Source organism: Bubalus bubalis, chromosome 11 (genome assembly GCF_019923935.1).
Source record: "Bubalus bubalis isolate 160015118507 breed Murrah chromosome 11, NDDB_SH_1, whole genome shotgun sequence".
NCBI classification, from domain to species: domain Eukaryota; kingdom Metazoa; phylum Chordata; class Mammalia; order Artiodactyla; family Bovidae; genus Bubalus; species Bubalus bubalis.
The window spans coordinates 55,868,079-55,887,770 of record NC_059167.1 but is presented as its reverse complement, the minus strand read 5'-3'; the positions used below and the strand labels follow the sequence as shown (position 1 = coordinate 55,887,770).

The 19,692-nt window shown below is 44.1% G+C and overlaps 1 protein-coding gene across 7 annotated transcripts in view; it reads right to left on the bottom strand.

Annotated features, from left to right (window-relative positions):
• Positions 1 to 19,692, bottom strand: part of TLN2 (talin 2) — a 502,016-nt gene that overhangs the window by 141,170 nt on the left and 341,154 nt on the right. For all 7 annotated transcript variants that reach the window (XM_044925074.2, XM_044925075.2, XM_044925072.2 and 4 more), the window contains 8 exons: positions 17,735 to 17,843; positions 16,778 to 16,986; positions 14,618 to 14,716; positions 10,658 to 10,825; positions 8,907 to 9,201; positions 5,864 to 6,030; positions 2,287 to 2,415; positions 951 to 1,064 (listed from right to left, as the gene is read on the bottom strand). In XM_044925074.2, coding sequence (XP_044781009.2) covers positions 951 to 1,064; positions 2,287 to 2,415; positions 5,864 to 6,030; positions 8,907 to 9,201; positions 10,658 to 10,825; positions 14,618 to 14,716; positions 16,778 to 16,986; positions 17,735 to 17,843 — 1,290 coding nt within the window. The remainder of the gene's footprint in view (positions 1 to 950; positions 1,065 to 2,286; positions 2,416 to 5,863; positions 6,031 to 8,906; positions 9,202 to 10,657; positions 10,826 to 14,617; positions 14,717 to 16,777; positions 16,987 to 17,734; positions 17,844 to 19,692) is intronic.

Genomic DNA, 19,692 nt, shown 5'->3' with positions numbered 1-19,692 from the left:
TCTCCATAGCAGGCACCTGGCTCTCAGAAAAACCCCCTTGACATGCACAGTTCCAAGATCAGGGTCCTCCTGTATTGCTGAGGCTTTTCTACCAGAGAAAACTTGCTCCCTAATGAGGGGCTGGGCTCAGAGACCCGGGATTCAGGACTTAAAGGGTCCCGGGTGGTCTCCCTGCAGAAGTAAAGCCATTTCTAAAGTAGAGGCAACAACACCCCTCATGCATGCAGCATTTCAGAGGGGAGTTGAGAAAGGAGAGAGAGGGGTCATAAATCTAACATGTCCCTACACCCAGGTCCCACGGCGGACTATAAACGCTTGTGGGAGACTTCAGTGAGAAACGGTGCCAAGATGTGGGTGATAGCTATGCAATGAGAGTGTGCATCTGGCACTGCTCAGGGCTCTCCCGGGAGTCAACTGTGGGCCTTCAGAGAAGGCGGCAGAGGCGTGCTGCACCCTCAGCGGCACTGTGGCTTCAGCGTGGAATCAGGGCCTGGTCTCAGAAGATCAATCAGGTAACCAGAGTAAGCCCCAGAGCACAGCAGCACTGAGACCAGGCAGGATGAATAAATCCAAGACTGAAGGTACATGCCACTGTTCAAAGGGAGGGAGGCACTTGGGAAATTCGATGCTTCATTACTGCTTCAGAGCCCGAAAATGGCCTCATCATCGATTGTCCTTGATTTGTGCTCACAAAAAGGAGGAAAAGAATCCAGACAAAGGAAAGACAACGCTGGTAAAAACATTGTGCTTTCCTTCCAAGTACAGGCCATCCACTTAATAGACAAAAGCCAGATGTGTGTATGTGTGTGTACACCTGAAACACGGGAGCCAGAACAAACTGGATTAGGAGCCTGGATGATTGGTCTTAACTGAATTAGCTGGCACCACGTGCTCTAATGCTATCAGGGTGTCCTTCAGCAGACCTGGCTCTCCGGTGGCCAGAGCCTCACCTTGCAGCTCTGCACCAGCTGCTGCTGGGCCGCAGGGTTCTTGTTGGACATGGCTGCGTTCTGGGAGGCGGCGATGGTCTGTGTGGCTGCAGCCGCAGCCTGCTTGGCTGCAACCTGGGGTGGGGGTGGGGGTGGGGGCGGGACAGAGAGAGGAGGTGAGCCAGGATTCTTGTGTGCAAACACACACACACATACACACTGACATACATTCTCTCCACTAAAGGGGGGCACCGGACAGCTATAAGAAAGGGAGCGCCAGGCGCAGACTCCACCCTTTCAGCACCACTGACATCCTAACCTAGCTGAGTCCTGATGTCTTCCTTTGGTTTATGTTGCCTGGGACAAATGAAAAAGAGAGGCTGGCTTGAGTGTCCAAGTTCCGGTGTTCATTTGTCTTTCCACAAAAGACAAGGGACAAGTCCCAAGACCATATGGAACTGATAAGCAGCACCAAGCCTAAATGTTTTAGGAAAAAAGGCCTCTCTCTCCCATGAAGCATGGGCTGCTTTCTGGGTCAAGAGCCAGGCACAAACACTGGTGCTCCTGACTTGCCTGGGTTCAGAAAGGCCCAGGCCTTTCTGGGCCTGGCATACTTAATCATGCTGACTCTCCAGTCTCCTTCCACGGACATGGAGGCCGGTTGTTTTCCAGAACCCAGAAAACTATACATGTTGGGATTCCTCACCAGACAGGCAAGTTCTGGCCTCAAATCCCCCCTGATTGTATTCTACGAGTCTCCTGTGTACATTTATGAGATTCGTTTTCTCATAGGTACAAATAGAATTTGTACCTATAACTTTTTTACCAAGAATAAATAAGCATTCTGAAAAATGACAGTCTTTATTAGTTCCTTTCATACCTCTTTATTCCCATCTCCAGTCTTCAAAAGTGATTACTTTCTATTGGAAGTCCTGAAAGAACATTACCTCCAACAGAATATTTACATTTTAGCTACATTTTTACATTTTTTTCCTGAACATGTACATCCCTTAATGCCAGGGGAAAACAAAAAAACCCCCAAATCCTGGTTCCTCCTGAATGAAAATCTGAATTTTATACAAGACTGTTAAACTTTGAAAAGATCTTGGCTTTGTGCAAACATGACCTGAAGCAGTTTTTCAAACTGTGTCAATGGATCTAAACCACTGGACCTAAAAGTACAGTGGCCCTAAACCAGCTGTTCAAGTTGCTCATGGCATCTAATACATTAAACTGCATCATCCATATTGATTTAGCTTCCTTTGGATGGGCATTGCCTTATGAATTCGATTGTTCTTTCAATGGACTCTCTGCAAATCTAAAATCTAGCAAACCAGGCTCTTTACTCCTTACTGACCTCCAGTCGGTTGACGATCTTTTTCTTAATAGCATTCTGGGCCGCAGCATTGGTTGCCACCCGGAGACCTTCGGCAGCTTCTCTCAGCCTTTGCTGCTGGTCCTCGTTCTCAGGGTTGGCTGCAGCCCCCTGCCAAGGTGAAAGCAAAGATTCCAGGAGGTCCAGGGGGCAATGTGCCAAAGACACTGAATTTATGCCTTCAATTTTATTTTTCCTAGGAGTACAAGATATCTCGGAATGTTCCGAGCAGCATCTTTATGACAAAGATGTTTCCTCTCAATAAAAAAATACCTACCAGGGGATGGGATGTTTCAACAATGCACAGCTAAACAGGAGAAATCCAATGGTAATGCTTAAGGTCATAGCCTTCGTCATCCATATCAATTACCTTGTGGTCAGAAACCCACGGTTTAAAAGATGTTAAGTCCCTCCTGCTCACATCTCTCGGCAAGAACTATATTTTAATTAGAGTGACAGACACATATCCCTGCTGAAAGATTCTCCTGTCCTGCTGCACGGGCGAATGAGAATGGGCTAAGATTACAGTATCACACAGGGGCCCAGGTTGCGGGGAGGAGGGAGAGGAATGCCATTCAAAGTTCTATGGGGCAATATTGTTCACGAAAGACCATATCTAGAAATTACATTTCTAGAGAACCTCAGTTGGCAAATGTATTCAAGTAGAATTGGTACCCAATTGTACTAAAGTAACAAGAGAAACTGATGCTGCTATCCTGGCATGGAAAGGGGAGGGTTCCATGCACTGCTGATGGCCATGCTTCCCTTGTGTAAGCCCATGGCTCTTTTATCACGTTGCTGTAGAAGTCCAAGTGGATTTTACTTAGATAAGTAGGGTTTTGAAGAAGAGAAAGGCTAAAGATAATGTAGGGAGAAGATAATTTTACTGCATGATGAGTGAGTGTATAAGTCTTAGTCACTCAGTCATGTCCAACTCTTTGTGACCCCATGGACTGTAGCCTGCTAGGCTTCTCTGTCAATGGAATTCTCCAAGCAAGAATAGTGGAGTGGGTAGCCATTCTCTTCTCCAGGGGATCTTCCTGGCCCAGGGACTGAACCCTTGTCTCCTGCATTGCAGGCAGATTCTTTACCATCTGAGCCACCAGAGAAGCCCCAAATCAACAAAAACGTAAAGCTTATCCAGTCTTCTACCTCCACCGGCAATAAAAGCATCAATCAAGATTCTTTGCACAGGGCCTGGATGTTTTGTGACCAGCACTGGATGTACAAAGATGAACGAGTTTCTTTCCATGAACATTTTCAGGCTATAATAATTGCTTGCAAGGCAGAAAGAAACACACCAATTACTGAAAATCAATTTTTTGAACGTCTCCATTTCCCATATGGCCACCTAGCCAAGTTTACCAATTTGCAAAAATTGACTTCTCTGAACTATGGTATGTATAAGAAGTCATAGGAATTCACATTGAGTGGAACAGATCTAACACTCATGGCAGAGTTGTATTGGCAATCTTCTTGGATGGAATCTCCCATTCTTTCAAACTTAAAACCACTTTTACTAGTCTTGATTTTGTGTTTCTAGCAACTAAAAAATCATATCTTTGCACTTCGCATGTGAAAGGATTGTTAGGGCTCCTTTGCATCCTTCCGCTTTCAAGAGAGTCATTTTTTCTGGTCACTGGGTATTTTTTATCAATGCCTCCTGTAGCACACCAGCCTAAACTGTGTGTTCAAGCAGCAGGAAAGCACCATTTCTGTACTTTATACTGACGTGCGTGTCTGGATCCTTCCTTAGCAATGTCTTTTATGATGAACATATATTAGATACGGGGTACTAATTTTGGCCTGCAATCTTAGTTACTGATTATCTATATTTTTTCTTCACATTAAATATATTCTTTGTAAGTCTAACTACCATATATTCTTTATCTTTCAACAAAATTCAGCAATTAAAATATTGCCATGATGACTTTTAGCTAAAAGATTAAAATAACTTAGAAAAACACTCAACTTGTCCCATTTAATATAAATAATCCAAAATAACAAATACTTTGGTAAGTTGGTATATGCAGTGAATGGGTCTGGGGACCACTACACGTCTAGAAAAAAATGTGCACACTGGTCAGCTTAGTCCTGGTTACGTGATAATAGGCTTAACTTTTCTCTTAGTTCTAGTTTTCTCATCTGTAAAATAAAGGACTGACTAGACTTCTCACTCTGGAAGAGAGCATGGCAACCCACTCCAGTATTCTTGTCTGGAGAATTCCATGGACAGAGGAGCCTGGCAGGCTACAATCCCTAGGGATGCAAAGAATTGAACATGACTGAAGCAACTCAGCACACATGCAGACTTTTCATTAAAGTTCTTTCCAGCCTAGCAAGTAATTTTTGTGAACATGAGGGTTTGCTTGAAATGGCTTTGTTTAAACTTAGAAAGAAGGGAGAAAAAAGGAAACAAAACTAGTAACACCTTAAAAAACAAAAACAAAAACAACTTACTATAATCCAAAGGTCTAATGTGTATTTTTGGTAAAAGGCGTGGTTAGAAGCAGAGCTTCTTGGCAGAAAGAAGGATCAGAGCAGAGGAAGGAAGTTCAGACTCTGCCCCTCCTTGGGATTCTCTTCAGTCCTACACAGGATATATCTCCAAGGACTCTCAGCCCCTCAGGTAATATAATGATGAGTTAGACAAGGAGGAAGGTCTACTGGATATCACTGCATGTCACAGACATCGAAAGTGAATGAAATTCACATACTTGGTTGAGATACCCTACTGTTCTATTAGAAGCCAAGGAGACAGGCTAAGCTGTGGGGGATGTATAATGAACCTGAAAATGCATAGAAATACATTCAACATGTTACCTTGGGGATATGAAGTTGAAGGTGGTTTCTATTTTCTTATTCATATATATACATGAATTTTATAAAGTATAAAATTATATAAGGTAATTACATATGAAATTATATATAAGGTAATTTGCTGAATTTTGCCTTTATATATATATATATATATATTTATATTTTTTTTCAGATTCTTTTCCCATATAGGTTCTTATAAAATATTGAGTACGAGTTCCTTGTGCTATACAGTTAGTTCTATCTTATATATAATAGTATGTATATATTAATCCCAAATTCCTAATTTATCTCTCCCCCACATCCCCTTTGGTAACCACAAGTTGGTCACTTATGCAAAATCTTGAAAGAAGTTTAGCTGAGAAGTCAAATGGAGGGTAAAGTGACATTAAGGCTACAGGAAGAAAACAGGTCAAAGTGAATTTACTGTTGAAAATCTCAACTTTAAATTAGTCACCATTTTCAAGTAAGTCGATGGAAATGACTCAATAGAAAGAATACTTGCTAAGCAGGGACTCTGCTATCTATGGCTGAGTCAGCGCCATTGCCCTAAAGAGTTTCATTCACGTGTTCTGTGACTTCCCTATGTCCCACTTGAAGAAGGTTAAACATTACAAAGCCATGTAGATTTTAAACCAATAAAAACACGCGCTCTGTTAACCACTCTCTATCTTGAAGGTAACTTTCAGATTCTCCCTTTCAATAACGTTCACTTTTCAAGTGAATAAATCCAATGTACTACCTTTGCAGCCTCCACCATGCGAGCTGTGGAGTCAGCCAAGAGTTTAGCTGCTGCCAGGAGCTTCTTGGAATTCTCCATGTCGATTTCCGCTTCCGCGTCTGACCTCATGGCGTTGACGAGGTCTGAGGTGGCCTGGGCCAGGACCCGGGCCTGGCGTACCATTTCACCTAGAGGGTGGGACAGAGGATGCAGTCTGTGTGTCTGCCTCTTAAAAGCTCAGGGGAACCTCAGGGGCCAGTACAGTCTCATCTCTGTTCCTCTGGCAAAAAGGACAAAGAGAAATGAGCCTCCATGCTCCATTCCTAAGCAATGAAGCCAAGTCAGACCAAGAACCGAAAACATTCCCTGTGGCTGCCAGGCCTGTCTACCCCAAAGGCATCCAAGTTCAGTCTCTAACTGTGCGGGATAAAGATGACATAAGTAACCTAAGAGGAACTTTTTATAAAGAGAAGGCAGGGAACAAGATTATGTGGATTTACTATGTGCATTTATGCTTAGTAAATACTTATATAAAAAATACTATTTTCCTCACGTCAAGAGTCTCTTACACCAAAGCCCCTATGATAAGCTCTTTGAGTAATGTGCACAGAAAAAAATTATTTTTTACTTTTGAGCCTGCCTAACATCAGATGAGTGGTATCACATAACCCACTCTATTTGTGTCACTTGGCTCTAACTCATAGAAAGCACAGACCCCAGTTTCATGCTCAGATGCTGAGATCTGCTTTGGCCCAGTCTCCCTATCAATTATTTCTTTGCTCACCCTTTCCTTCCCAGCATTGGCTTTGATCTTGTTCTTAGGAACTGTGATTTTATTGAAATCTGTTTCAACTTCCTTTTGGAAGTGGGAGGGCTACCATCATAAACATTAAAAAATAAAACGATTCAAATATGAGCAATATCCTCCTTTGGGTCATTTGTGGAGAATCTTGAGGCACTATCAGCATGAAGGGGGAATGGGAAACTTTATGAAAATCAAAATGTGCTTGATTCAAGGTACCCTGGATTAGCTCCTGGGACAAGGAAGGGACATTAGTGAAAAACTGATGAAATCTGAATAATGTCTGTAGTTTAAAGAACTGTAATGTACCAATGCTCATCTCCCAGTCCTGACCAATGTCCTGTAGGCTGGGGGAGATGTTAAAAACAGAGGAAACAGGGAACAGTAAAGGAAAAGTCTATTACTCCAGCAACTTTTCTATAGATATAAAAAATATTCCACAATATGAAGTTTATTTAAATGAAAGAACCAAAAGAACCACTTCTTAAATTAGTTAAGAAAGATGGAGAAAAGCACAAGGTAGTTTTCTTAAAAAAAAAACAAAAAAAAAAAACAAAAAACTTGACTGCTCTGTGCTGATGAATAAGTAGGAAAATAGACATCTTTCAAACTACTAGTGGGGTTGCAAACTGTAGAACCTTTCTGGAGAGAAATTTCAGACATGTTTAAAATTAAAAATGTACCTACTTATTGACCCAGAAATTCAAATGATGGGAACCTGTCCTATCTATACTCCCCAAAGTAAACAGAGATATTTTTACAAGAATCATTACTACATTAACTTTGTAAAACAAACAAAAATTTGGAAATTACCATTAGAAAACAACTGGTTAAGTAAATTATGATGTATTCTTGAATAGAATACTATGCTCCCATTAGAAAGAATAGTGTATAGGTCAACAGGCAGAAACATTCTAATATATTCAGTGAAAAATGTTGCAAAAGAGTATATGTAATAGAACTCCATTAATATGGAAAAAAAGAGGATGTTATACACATATACACCTATATCTAGGTAGGAAGACTGAACATTTCTGAACAGGTAAAACAGAAATTGGTAAGTGGTCATTTCCAGAGATTTAGATGGGATAGTGATGGGCTGGGTCTGCTGCTGCTGCTGCTGTTGCTAAGTCACTTCAGTCGTGTCCGACTCTGTGCGACCCCATAGACGGCAGCCCACCAGGATCCCCTGTCCCTGGGATTCTCCAGGCAAGAACACTGGAGTGGGTTGCCATTTCCTTCTCCAATGCATGAAAGTGAAAAGTGAAAGTGAAGTCGCTCAGTCATGTCTGACTCTTCATGACCCAATGGACTGCAGCCTACCAGACTCCTCTGTCCATGGGATTTTCCAGGCAAGAGTACTGGAGTGGGCTGCCATTTCCTTCTCCAGGGCTGGGTCTGGGGAGACTTAATTTTTAACTAATAGGCTGAAAAGGTTATATATATATATACATATATATGTGTGTGTGTGTATGTATGTATGTATGTATGTATAGTGATGTTTGACATCTTAGGAAAACTTTTCTGGTTGGAAAGAAACTGCCCCTCACAAAGCTAGCAAATAGTCAGAGACAGTAAAAGGTCTAGCCAAGAGTATGGTGGCAAACTAACCAATCCAGAGCTATCCTCTATCTGGCCCCTACAGCCAGGAGGCAATATTTCTCTGCCTTCATCACCCCAGAGCCATGGATCAGGCAACTTGGGATCATACCTATAAGGGAAGAGCCAGCTGAAATTATTTAGACTAGTCAAACCTAAGTTGTTCATCTTGCTCCATCTTGCTTTTTCTATGGAAATCCCAAAAAAGGCAGTGTCCTGAGCTCTCTCCTCAATCCTGTCTCTTGCCATCTGGTCAGAACCTGATGCTTCCCTTGTGACCCTGTGTGACAGGCAGAGACGCCCTGACTGGGGCCTCTGAGTATAATAAACGTCCAAGCCTCATTCTTGCCTCTTCCTGCGGCGACACCAACTTTACCATAGCCAACATGGACATTCTGGGAACAAAAGGGATATACTGTGTACCTAAATTATATATATACATATAAAACTCTAGATGACATTAAGTCTCTTGGTGTTGCTTGGATGGGCACACTAGAAGCCTTCTATCTTTCCCAGCTTCAGAAGAAGGCTATGACTGAGAGTGATTAGCATTTGCCCTTTTACCAGGCGTCCAGGAAACCATCATCTGACTTGCTCACAGTCAGTGCCATCAGGGAACCCCAAACCGCCTGGCCCACCCACAGCCCCAGCCCAGCCCCTCACCAGCATCGCCCATGGAGCTGAAGATGCTCTCGGTGACACACATGATGGTGTCGGTGGCCTGGTCGTAGCGACCGATGGGCTCGCCTCGGCTGGCGAACTGGCGTACGTGCTGCAGGAGATCGTGGAGGGCCTGGCTGACCACACTGGCAGCCGCGCTGACCTGCTTCAGCAGCTCAGTGTCGTCGGTGGCCGCCTGGCAGGCGCGGACGCAGTTTTCTACTGAGCGATCCACAAGCTTCCCTGCTTCAATCAGCTGCTCCTGGCACACGGGGGAGCTGATGGTGGGGCTCACGACCTGAAGCGAGACAGGAGTGGGTCTTGGGTGCCGCATCACAACTCTAGTCTCCAGTGCCCACTAGCATTTCTGCCACATCCTTCCCTGCCCTGGGCCTCAGTTCCTTACTTAGAGGACCAGCGATTAAACTGAACCGTCACTGGAGGTTTTTCATACTCGACCATTTCACTTTGTGATTTTTGGATGCCCACTAACTTTCACCTCCATTACTGCTCTATTACCGTTGATACTACTGACTACTTCTATAGAGAGAAATTTCTGATATTTACCATTCACACCTCCTCCTCTTGGAAACCTCTGAACTGAGTCTTCCAAGCTGAGATAAAGACTATGTCAAAGAATTATGATTTTTTTCCAGATATATTTCCTGGAAGCCTGCTTCATGGTTTAGAGAGTAGAGTGGGTTGCGTCAGCACCTGTGAAACTAGGCTGGTGAACAAGGAAAGCAGGATGAGGGAGACCATCAATGATGCCTCCGATTGATGCTGCAAACCCTCTCCTAGGACTGGAAATGCCAGGGGGAATCAGATTATAGATCCGTGTGTGTGTGCTCGGTTGCTCAGTTGTGTCCGACTCTGTGATTCTATGGCCTGGGATCCACCAGGCTCCTCTGTCCATCCATGGCATTTCCCAGGCAAGAAAACTGGAGTGGGTTGCCCTTCCCTTCTCCAGGGGATCTTCCTGACCCAGGCATTGAATCCATGTCTCCTGCACTGGCAAGAGGATTCTTTACTGCTGAGCCATGAGCGAAGCTCTTACAGATCTGTAGAGTATGTTGTATCGTCAGGTGGAGAAACTGACACCTACAATCTTGTGATGCATTATCTCAGCGAAGATACACGTGGTTGAGGGGAAAGGGTATCTGAAGTTAGACCAGCCTGAGCTGCAAGCCTAGTCCAGGCACTTATGATTTCTGTGGTTGTAATCGCTCAGTAACATCTAAGGGCCTCAGTTTCCTCTTCAGTAAACCAGGGGTGATGGTGCTTCATGAGGTACTGTGTTACACAGAGTGTGTACATCCTAATGACAACCATGAACTACATCATTATCCCTCATTCTGATACTGTGCAGTGCAGAAAGGGCTCCCACTACCTCTGCAGATTATTACTGAACCCATGGATAATGCTATAACAGCATAATCCAAGAGCTCTTTGTGCACAGGGGTAAATAAGACATGCTGAGAAGTCCGAAGGGGAGACACAGCAATTTACATGCAGAAATGGCAATTAGACACGGAAAAGTACCACTGCTTCAGGACTTGAGCAAGGAAAAAATTATTAAAGTGGAATTGGACAGCTTATGCTAAAATACTACCATTTCACCTAAAAGACACCTGAAGCAAGCTCTGAATCTCAGACAATTTTAACAAGCTCTGCCCCTGCTTCCTCTCACAGACTGGAGGTGGATAAGAGCACGCGACACTCTGAAGAAAGGGCTGGGGTGCCCACCAGCTTACCTTGGCGCACGCCACTAGCTGGGAGGTAGAGAGGGCGCACTGGGTGGCCGCAGCGATCACCCTGTTCTGCAGGACCGTGTCCTCAGCCACTTGGGCAACATTCTTTGCCTTTAGTACCAACATGGCAGCAGCATTGGCAACAGCTTTAGCCAAACTCATTAAAACGTCCTAAGGAAGGGGAAACAGAAAATAGTTATTTATATTTTCCCAGTCATCCATCAGAGCCGGAAAATAAAGCACTTAAATATTTTATGAAAATTCCATTCGACCTTTTTCCTTCAGTACTTTAGAATAACACTTTTTCCACTTATTTTACTGAAATGTCAAGTTAGTCTGAGAGCTAATTAAGGAAGGAGACTTAATCCTAATACTACAGTCTCCTATACTATAAGTAGCTAGGTTTCAATATAAAATAGGTTAATTTGAAGGAAGGGCTTTTGTTTTAACCACTGATTCACATTTGTGCATTTAAACAACACTTAGAATCTTGACAACACCTCCTGAGTATGTGGTAGATCCAGCTGAAAATATACACTATGAGTGGTAGGAAGGATGAAATTCATGGCCCTCCATGTCATCATGCTCCACTGTGACTTGAAAATTTATCTTTTGGATCTCTACTTTGCACAAGGATCCAAGCTGTCATCAGAAATTCAGCCACATCTTGGCCTCCAGAGGGCAACGTTGAACATGCATGGCTAGGACCTCCATGAATTCTCCAGCTCAATAGCTCATGAATTCTCTGAACATAAGTTATCCTCAGTGTTCTGTAGCCTTCTAGATGGAGATAAATTATTATGAAAAGTGGAAAGGGAGCCTATATAAATAAACCAGTCTCAAGAAGACCTCACCAATGATGCAAAGCACTCTGAGCCTTTAAAGATCAGTTTATGTTGCAGGTCAACATAAAGGCTTTCTGCCTGCAGGCTGGAGAATCCCCTGACTCCCCCATCAGGTCTGTCATCATTCTGTGACCTGAAGAATCACCACTGCTACATTTAATGCACTTCTTGGCTTTTAATACTGAAGGTCATTTATTTTGTTTAGAAATGCCTTCCCAAACATATAGGCCAATTTTATTTTGAACCAACATGTCAAGGCTTTCTCCCAGAGGAAATGTGGTCAGAAGTCTTTATTAATTCATCAGATAATGAAAAGCACTTTTGATTCTGAATGCAAAAGGCACCCACAGAGTCTTTACAACAAGATATTTTATGAGAAGATATACTGGAAAGAGTGTTCTGCCTGTACAATTTTATACAGAGCAAAGACTATATGTTTATTGTTGCTGCCACTCTTTGCGACCCTCTGAACTGTAGCTTGCCAGGCTCCTCTGTCCAGGGGATTTCCCAGGCAAGAATACTGGAGTGCATTGCCATTTCCTTCTCCAAGGGATCTTCCTGACCCAGGGATTGAACCCATGAATCCCGCATGGCAGGAGGGTGCTTTACCACTGAGCCACTTGGAAAGCCCAAGACCATATATGTTATCCAGGCAAATCAGAAACCCATGCATCCACCAAGTAAGGAGATTTTAAAATGGACAATAACAAAGCAGTCAGAAAAGGGTAGTTTGATCCAGTCTTTCTTAGGTCTCTGGTATTTACTCGATGTCCAAGGAGAAGTCATAGCCTGTGGTGCCAAGAGGTGAAGAGGCCTTTGGGATCTGACTGGCACTCATCTGCCACATAACTTCTAGAAATTGATCCCAACACAACCTGCAAAGTTATGGTTCTTGGCCCTCTATCTCAATGCTTAGTGAAAGCAAAATTTGAAAGTCACAAATTATTATCAAGATTTTTAAAAGCAGTCTTCCAAAATGTGTCAAAGTATTCCTTCCCTTGAAAGGAATCCATCTTCTCACCCAGAGACCAAGATTTGGTCATGGTTTTGTTAGACTGATTTAAAAATCCTGATTCTCCTACTAATTTTGTCTACCCCCCACACACATAAAATACAGTTAGAAAAAGAACATGATCCTGTGGCTATAGTTGCTGACAAGGCCCTTGTCAAACTTTTCAACAAGACCACTATTATGCAGCTCATGTAGAATAAACCTTTGTTAACTCTGGGAACATGCAATACACTGAAAACTCAAGAAAAAGCTCCAAGATAGGATCTCAAGAACTGGAAAACCAAGAGAGTAAGAAATCCAATGTCAGTAAGCCAGGGGTTACCCACAACTGGAGGAGACTGTAGGATCACCTTACTGCACTGGTGTTTACCTAGAGACCTTACAGAAACAGGAAACATTCAAGCCAGGTTTTTCCTGTTAAGAAAACCACCATGAGACACTATTCTGAACTTGAACCTGCTTCCCTAGCCCATCTGAATAGAAGCAGACATTGGAGGCAGAGTTTATATTTACACGTGATGGAAACAGTTTGTCAAAGAATAAAAGGGGAAAAATCTATTTAAAAAAAAACAAAAACAAAAAACCCACAAGGATATATGAGATGCTTTAAGGAAGAGCTGTGACTTCCCTCTCAACTTTTCCCAGACATTAGAAAATAAGTTGACTGCTTCAGGATAATTAAGCCTAGTAAACCAACGGATGAATCTCGTATTTAACCAATTTCTAAGTAGGTACCTACCTACAAAGAACTACTTGCTCTAATACAAAATCCACAGGACAACACATGTGTTTGGGGATCTAATCAAGGGGAAGGAAGGATGAGGACATAATTAGCTTGGCTTTAGCAGGTTGTATTTATGTGGTCTACAGTTAGTTCTGTTTACAGTTATTACTGGCCACGCTAGCATAGAAATGGCTTCCAGGAATACCCCTACCACCCATTCTGTGTCTCAGCCTCCCTGATCACATGAATGTTCATGCACTGAATGTTCAAGCCTTAATGCAGGATCTGAACGAGTCCTGTGTCCCCAGCACCCCAGGAATGTGGAAAGTAGAGGAGAAAGGGCATGTTTAATGTATCCACAACATACATGATCATATCTTAGAGTAACTAACGCATCTCGAGGTGATGAAATCCAGTAGTTCTAGATGAAATAGCAAGCAAAATTGCCCCCCTTGAGGCAACTGGAATGCTAATAGAAAGCTGGATGATTTTATTCTGAATTCTACAGAAATTCCAAACACTGAACCTGCCATAGGATTTAGAAAAGGGTACCTTCCTGAAAACCTGGACTGCAGCAGTTTAATGAGAATGTATTTGTATGTTACTTGTAAAATTAAGACTTAGGAGGAGGAGGAAGAGGAATGAAAGGCATCTGCCCATAAGTATGTGAGAAGAGGAGTTCATCTGGCCTGAAGATCCCCAGCAGGAGGCCTCCCCACCCCATTTGCGGGGGCTGGGAATGGAGGCAGACAAGTTGAGATCTTGTCTGAGCTGGCAGTGCATCCAGCCAGCTGCAGACAGTGGCTACAGCTGGTCCTCAGAGGATATGTCTTTGGTATTGAAAAAAAAGGGGGGGTGGGTGACAAAAGGGACTTCTCTGCCACACTTGTGGTTTTGAATATGACACAGACATATTCAAAGCTCTCAACACAAAGGAATGCTTGTGCTATGTGGGAGCAGAGTGTATGGGAGTGCATGTGTTTTCACTATTACATGTGGACTCAAGAATGATGCAATTCAAAACTGCCCCAAATAGATAAAACAAGACTGGCCATGAGTGGATAACTGTAGAGTTGGGTGGTTGATGTAAGGATGGTTGTGACATTATTCCCTCCATGTTTGTGTTTAAAGAAAGTGCAGCATGCTGACTAGTGAGAACAGCTAAGCAGATGTTTCAATGTGGTGATGTATGGTGTAAGTGAATTGAGTTTTTCAATGAAAAAAATTTTTTTCGTTAACACATAAAAGATCACACTCTAAGATAATCCACCTTCACCTTTCTCTTGTCAGTTCAAGGAAGACTCCGTTTTTCATTACCTTCTCCCTGCTTGGGTCTAGGACCATCACTTAGGTTCCAAGATTATGGACTGCAAATATCTTACCTGGAATCGCTCGTCAGTCTCATTCTCTCCGATCTGCCGCAGAAGATCCCCGCTGGCTTGTCCTATGCTTCCAGCGGCGGTCAAAACTGTCTGTCGAGGCTACAAACAGAGCACATGTTAGTGGGAAAGAGAACACACTGCCTCCCCAGCAGCATCAGACAGGGCAGTGCAGGAAGAGGAATCCTACAGGATGGCTTCCTCCTGCAGCCCAATAAACTCGGAAACTGTCTGCCAGAAGGAGACATACATGTGCTTGTGGAATCTGTGCAAGGAACTGGCTGATGGCTCAAAACCAGCAATGTCTGAATAGATTTGAAACGATCAAACAACAAGCCTCATTTAACTGGTATGAAATTAGGGTACAGACTTGTATTCCCTTTACATGTGTATTTGTAATGTGTGTGTTAGTTTCTCAGGTTACATCTAATCAAGTAGCCTTGGGTGGGGGAAGGGAGGCTTCCTTCTAAGAGCTTGTGGTTGCTATTCAGTCGCTCAGTCATGTCCAGCTCTTTGCGACCCCATGGACTGCAGCATGCCAAGCTTCCCTGTCCCTCATCATCTTCCAGAGTTTGCCCAAGTTCACATCCATTGCATTGGTGATGCCATCCAGCCATCTCATCCTTTGACACCCTCTTCTCCTTCTGTCCTCAATCTTTCCTAGCATCAGGGACTTTTCCAAAGAGTTGGCTGTTCACATGAGATGACCAAAATACTGGAGCTTTTGCTTCAGCATCAGTCCTTCCAACGAGTATTCAGGGTTGATCTCCCTTAAGATTGACTGGTTTGATCTCCTTGCTGTCCAGGAGACCTTCAGGAATCTTCTCCAGCACCACAGTTGGAAGGTATCGATTCTTTGGTGCTCTGCCTTCTTTACAGTCCAGCTCTCACAACTGCACGTGACTACTAGGAAGACCATAGTCTTAACTATATGGACCTTTGTCAGCAGAGTAATGCTTCGGTTCAGTTTAGTCACTCAGTTGTGTCCGACTCTTTGTGACCACATGAACCACAGCACACCAGGCCTCCCTGTCCATCACCAACTCCCGGAGTTCATCCAAACTCATGTGCATCGAGTTGATGATCCCAATCAACCATCTCATCCTCTGTCATCCCCTTCTCCTCCTGCCCCCAATCCCTCCCAGCATCAGGGTCTTTTCCAATTAGTCAACTCTTCGCATGAGGTGGCCAAAGTATTGGAGTTTCCGCCTCAGCCTCAGTCCTTCCAGTGAACACCCAGGACTGGTCTCCTTTAGGATGGACTGGTTGGATCTCCTTGTAGTCCAAGGGACTCGCAAGAGTCTTCTCCAACACCACAGTTCACAAGCATCAATTCTTGGGTGCTCAGCATTCTTCACAGTCCAACTCTCACATCCATACATGACTACTGGAAAAACCATAGCCTTGACTAGACAGACCTTTGTTGGCAAAATAATATCTCTGCTTTTTAATATGCTATCTAGGTTGGTCATAACTTTTCCCTCCAAGGAGTAAGCGTCTTTTAATTTCATGGCTGCAATAACCATCTGTAGTGGTTTTGGAGCCCCCCAAAAATAAAGTCTGACACTGTTTCCACTATTTCCCCATCTACTTCCCATGAAGTGATGGGACCAGATGCCATGATCTTAGTTTTCTGAATGTTGAGCTTTTTCACTCTCCTCTTTTACTTTCATCTTCAATTTCTGCCATAAGGGTGGTGCCATCTGCATAGCTGAGGTTATTGATATTTCTCCCGGCAATCTTGATTCCAGCTTGTGCTTCTTCCAGCCCAGCGTTTCTCATGATGTACTCTGCATATAAGTTAAATAAGCAGGGTGACAATATACAGCCTTGATGTACTCCAAGTAATGCTTAGCCAGTATCAAAGGCTGCACCATAGCTTCTGCACACAGTTCAGCAACCCCAAACCTTGCAGTGTGGCAACGTGAGCCACTGGGATGGAAGGAGCAGCTAGGGAAGCAAGAGTCCCATGGGTCTCAAAGGCTGCATCTACCTCATCGGAGCTTGAGTGACTTTGGGGGAGAATGGATCCATGTATATACATGGCTGAGTCCCCTCACTGTCCACTGGAAACTACCACAACATTGTTAATTGTCTATACCCCAACACAAAATAAAAAGTTAAAAAAAAGAACCTTGAGTGACTGCTCACCCCAAAGCTCACCTCTCCAGAAGTTGGCTGCACAGCTTTCAGCAAATCTGACACAGCCCCGGCGAGGGTCCTCGCGGCTCTGAGCAAGTCCTCCCCGCTGCCCACCTCGTCATCCATGAGGGCTGCTAGCAGCTTCACGCCCTTGGACATCTCCGTCAGGTTGGAAGAAATGGTGGTGATGGCGCATCCCACGGCAGTGTAGTCGGTGTCCGCGGGATCACCTGGGACAGAGAAGGATGGACACCATCAGGGAAGGGCGGTGAGGGCTGCGGAGAGCCCAGGGTAACACGAGACAGGCGGTGACACTGGCAGCAGACCCCGCCCCCTGGCGACATCCTGCAAGAGTCAGACGTCTCGACTCCCCATCTCCAAGGCTGCTCTTCACGAGGTCCTTTCACCCCGAGGTCTCACACTTCGAGATTCTGAGCGTGAACACCTTTAAAACTAGCATCTCACGGTCCTTTTCAGAAGGCTTCTCCAAGGTCAGCAGCTTGGAGAGGTCAACTCTGTCCCTGAAACACTGCAAGGCTGCTTGGTGATGCCAAGATCGTCCCTGGCTCTCACTTGACAATGCGAGGCTGAGAGCCATGCAATCCAGAGAAGACCACAGTTAGACAAGATGGAGGAAGGCACCCGTGACGGCTAGTCATACAAAACCATTTTGAGACTGTAAGCTCTCAGAAGGCAGGAACTGGCCTCAATAAACTCTGAAGTATGTCCAGCAGCTTGATGGACAATGAACTGAGTAAGTGCTTTTCACTGAGGGTGCATGATATAGTCACAAAGGCAAGAGAGGTTCCCCGCATTTCTCCTGGGTCAGGTGGAGAAAATGCTTGAAGCATTGTGAGGGCCTAAAAATAGGCTCTTCTCTCAGAATAGGAAAAATCTGTTGCTTCAATCAAAGAATAAGAACTTCTTTTTTTTTTTTGAACAAAACCACAATACACCACAAATCCCTCAGTGACTCACCGGCTGTGAGGTTAACAACTGACGCGGTTCCAGCTGCGATGGCATCGACTTGAGAGTGGATTTCGTGTTTGGATTCATCCACTTTATTCTGAACCCACACCCTAGACGCCTGCAAGACCAGATAACTGCATGACACAATCGCTGCACAGGGTTACCCAGGAAACCAGAGAAGCCGGGCCATAAAACGAGACCAGCATTCTGACCACACTCCTTTCACTGGGCCAGCACCCATGAAGCCCTTACATCATCTTTAACAATGTCCTTAACAGGTCTCTTGCTCATTCATTCGTGCCACATGGAATGAAAATTCTCAATGCTTCTTACTCGGGTTACCTTTTCTTTAAGATTTTGATGACAAAAACTCTCTGTGGTTTTACATAGGTAAATTCAGTTAAAAAAATGGAGATAATTAGTATCTTATAATAATACTGCACAGTTGCACCAACATGCATGCTCAGTCATGTCTGACTCCTTCTGACCCCATGGGCTATAGCCCTCCAGGCTCCACTGTCCATGGGATTTCCCAGGCAAGAAAACTTGAGTGGGTTGCCACTTCCTACTCAATGGGATCCTTCCAACTCAGGGATTGAAGCTGCATCTCCTGTGTCTACTGCAGTGGCAGGCAGATTTATTACCACCGAGTCACCTGGGAAACCCACTGGCACCAACAACGGTTGCTGATTTTCATCTTCATTTTTTTAGAGAATGGAGTGAGAATCAGGGTATCTCAGCACAGCAACTGTCTTTTATGACATGAATATCATGCTGATGTGCACCTTTCCCGGTAGGATTTTGAGGGGTGGTCTTCAAGACCCCTGTTCTGGACCCATAACATGTCATATGACATTGAGCAAACTTCACTCAGTTCCTGTGCCTAAATTTTTTCTACTGTAGAAACTCAGTGGTCTTTTGAAACCTTTCTAGTTCTTATACTTTATACTCATGTGACTCTTAGCAAATTCTGCTTTTGGCCATTTCTGGTCTTAGCCAATGAGTGCTTACAACTGGCAATGGTGATCCCATGGTAATAGATGGTTCTGGTCTCCTTCCCCAAATAGTCCCCAAATATTAATTTTGGTTCAGAGTATGTCTAGCACTAAAATATTTTATATATTAATTCTTCGAAAATTGGTGAAGCAAGAATATTAAGTCCAGATATTTAAAAACTCCCTCTCCCAACTGTGCTGGATATGGGAGGCTGCCATATGTATTTTTAGTCTCAAGTTCCTGAAAGCAAAATACTTAATAACTTCAGAGACTTGAGAGAAACAGCTTTGAGCATGCTGTACCCTTCAGGTTTACAGTAAACAAATGAAAAACACACTGAGCAGAGAGAACTTGGAGGCAGCTGTCCTGGCTGGATGAGACGAGGCTACAAACTGTGTCTTGGTTCTGCCCCTGTGATGTCCAGGCAGTACTACAGCCATGGTTTCCAACCCTGGCTGCATATGAGAATCACAAAGAGATAAAACACCATGGAAACCCAGGCCCCACCTCCAGCAACACTGATCTGCTTGGTCTGACCTGGGCCCTAGGCTTTGTCCTTTAAGCCTTTCAGGTGATTCTAATGTGCAAAGCGGGACAGGGCATGACAATGGTAGCCGGTGCTTGGCAAACTTCCCTGTGTACACAAAACAGCTGGGAACTAAAACGTAGATTCTGATTCAGAAGGCCGGAGGCAGGCCTAAGATTCTGTACCTCTCACAAGATCCTAGGTGCTGCCAAGGCTCCTGGCCTGGGGATCACAATTTAAACAGCAAGGGACTAGATGATTTCATTCAATGGCAACTATGGGAAGGCAGTTAATCGCCCTGCCTCACTGAAAAGTTCAGTAGTACGAACCCAGCAGTTCACAAAGCATGGTTCCCAGACAAGCAGTAGCACCTGAGAACTTGCTGGAAATGAAAATTCTCCAGCCTCACCCCAGACCAACTGAGCCAGAAAAAATGGGGGAGGGG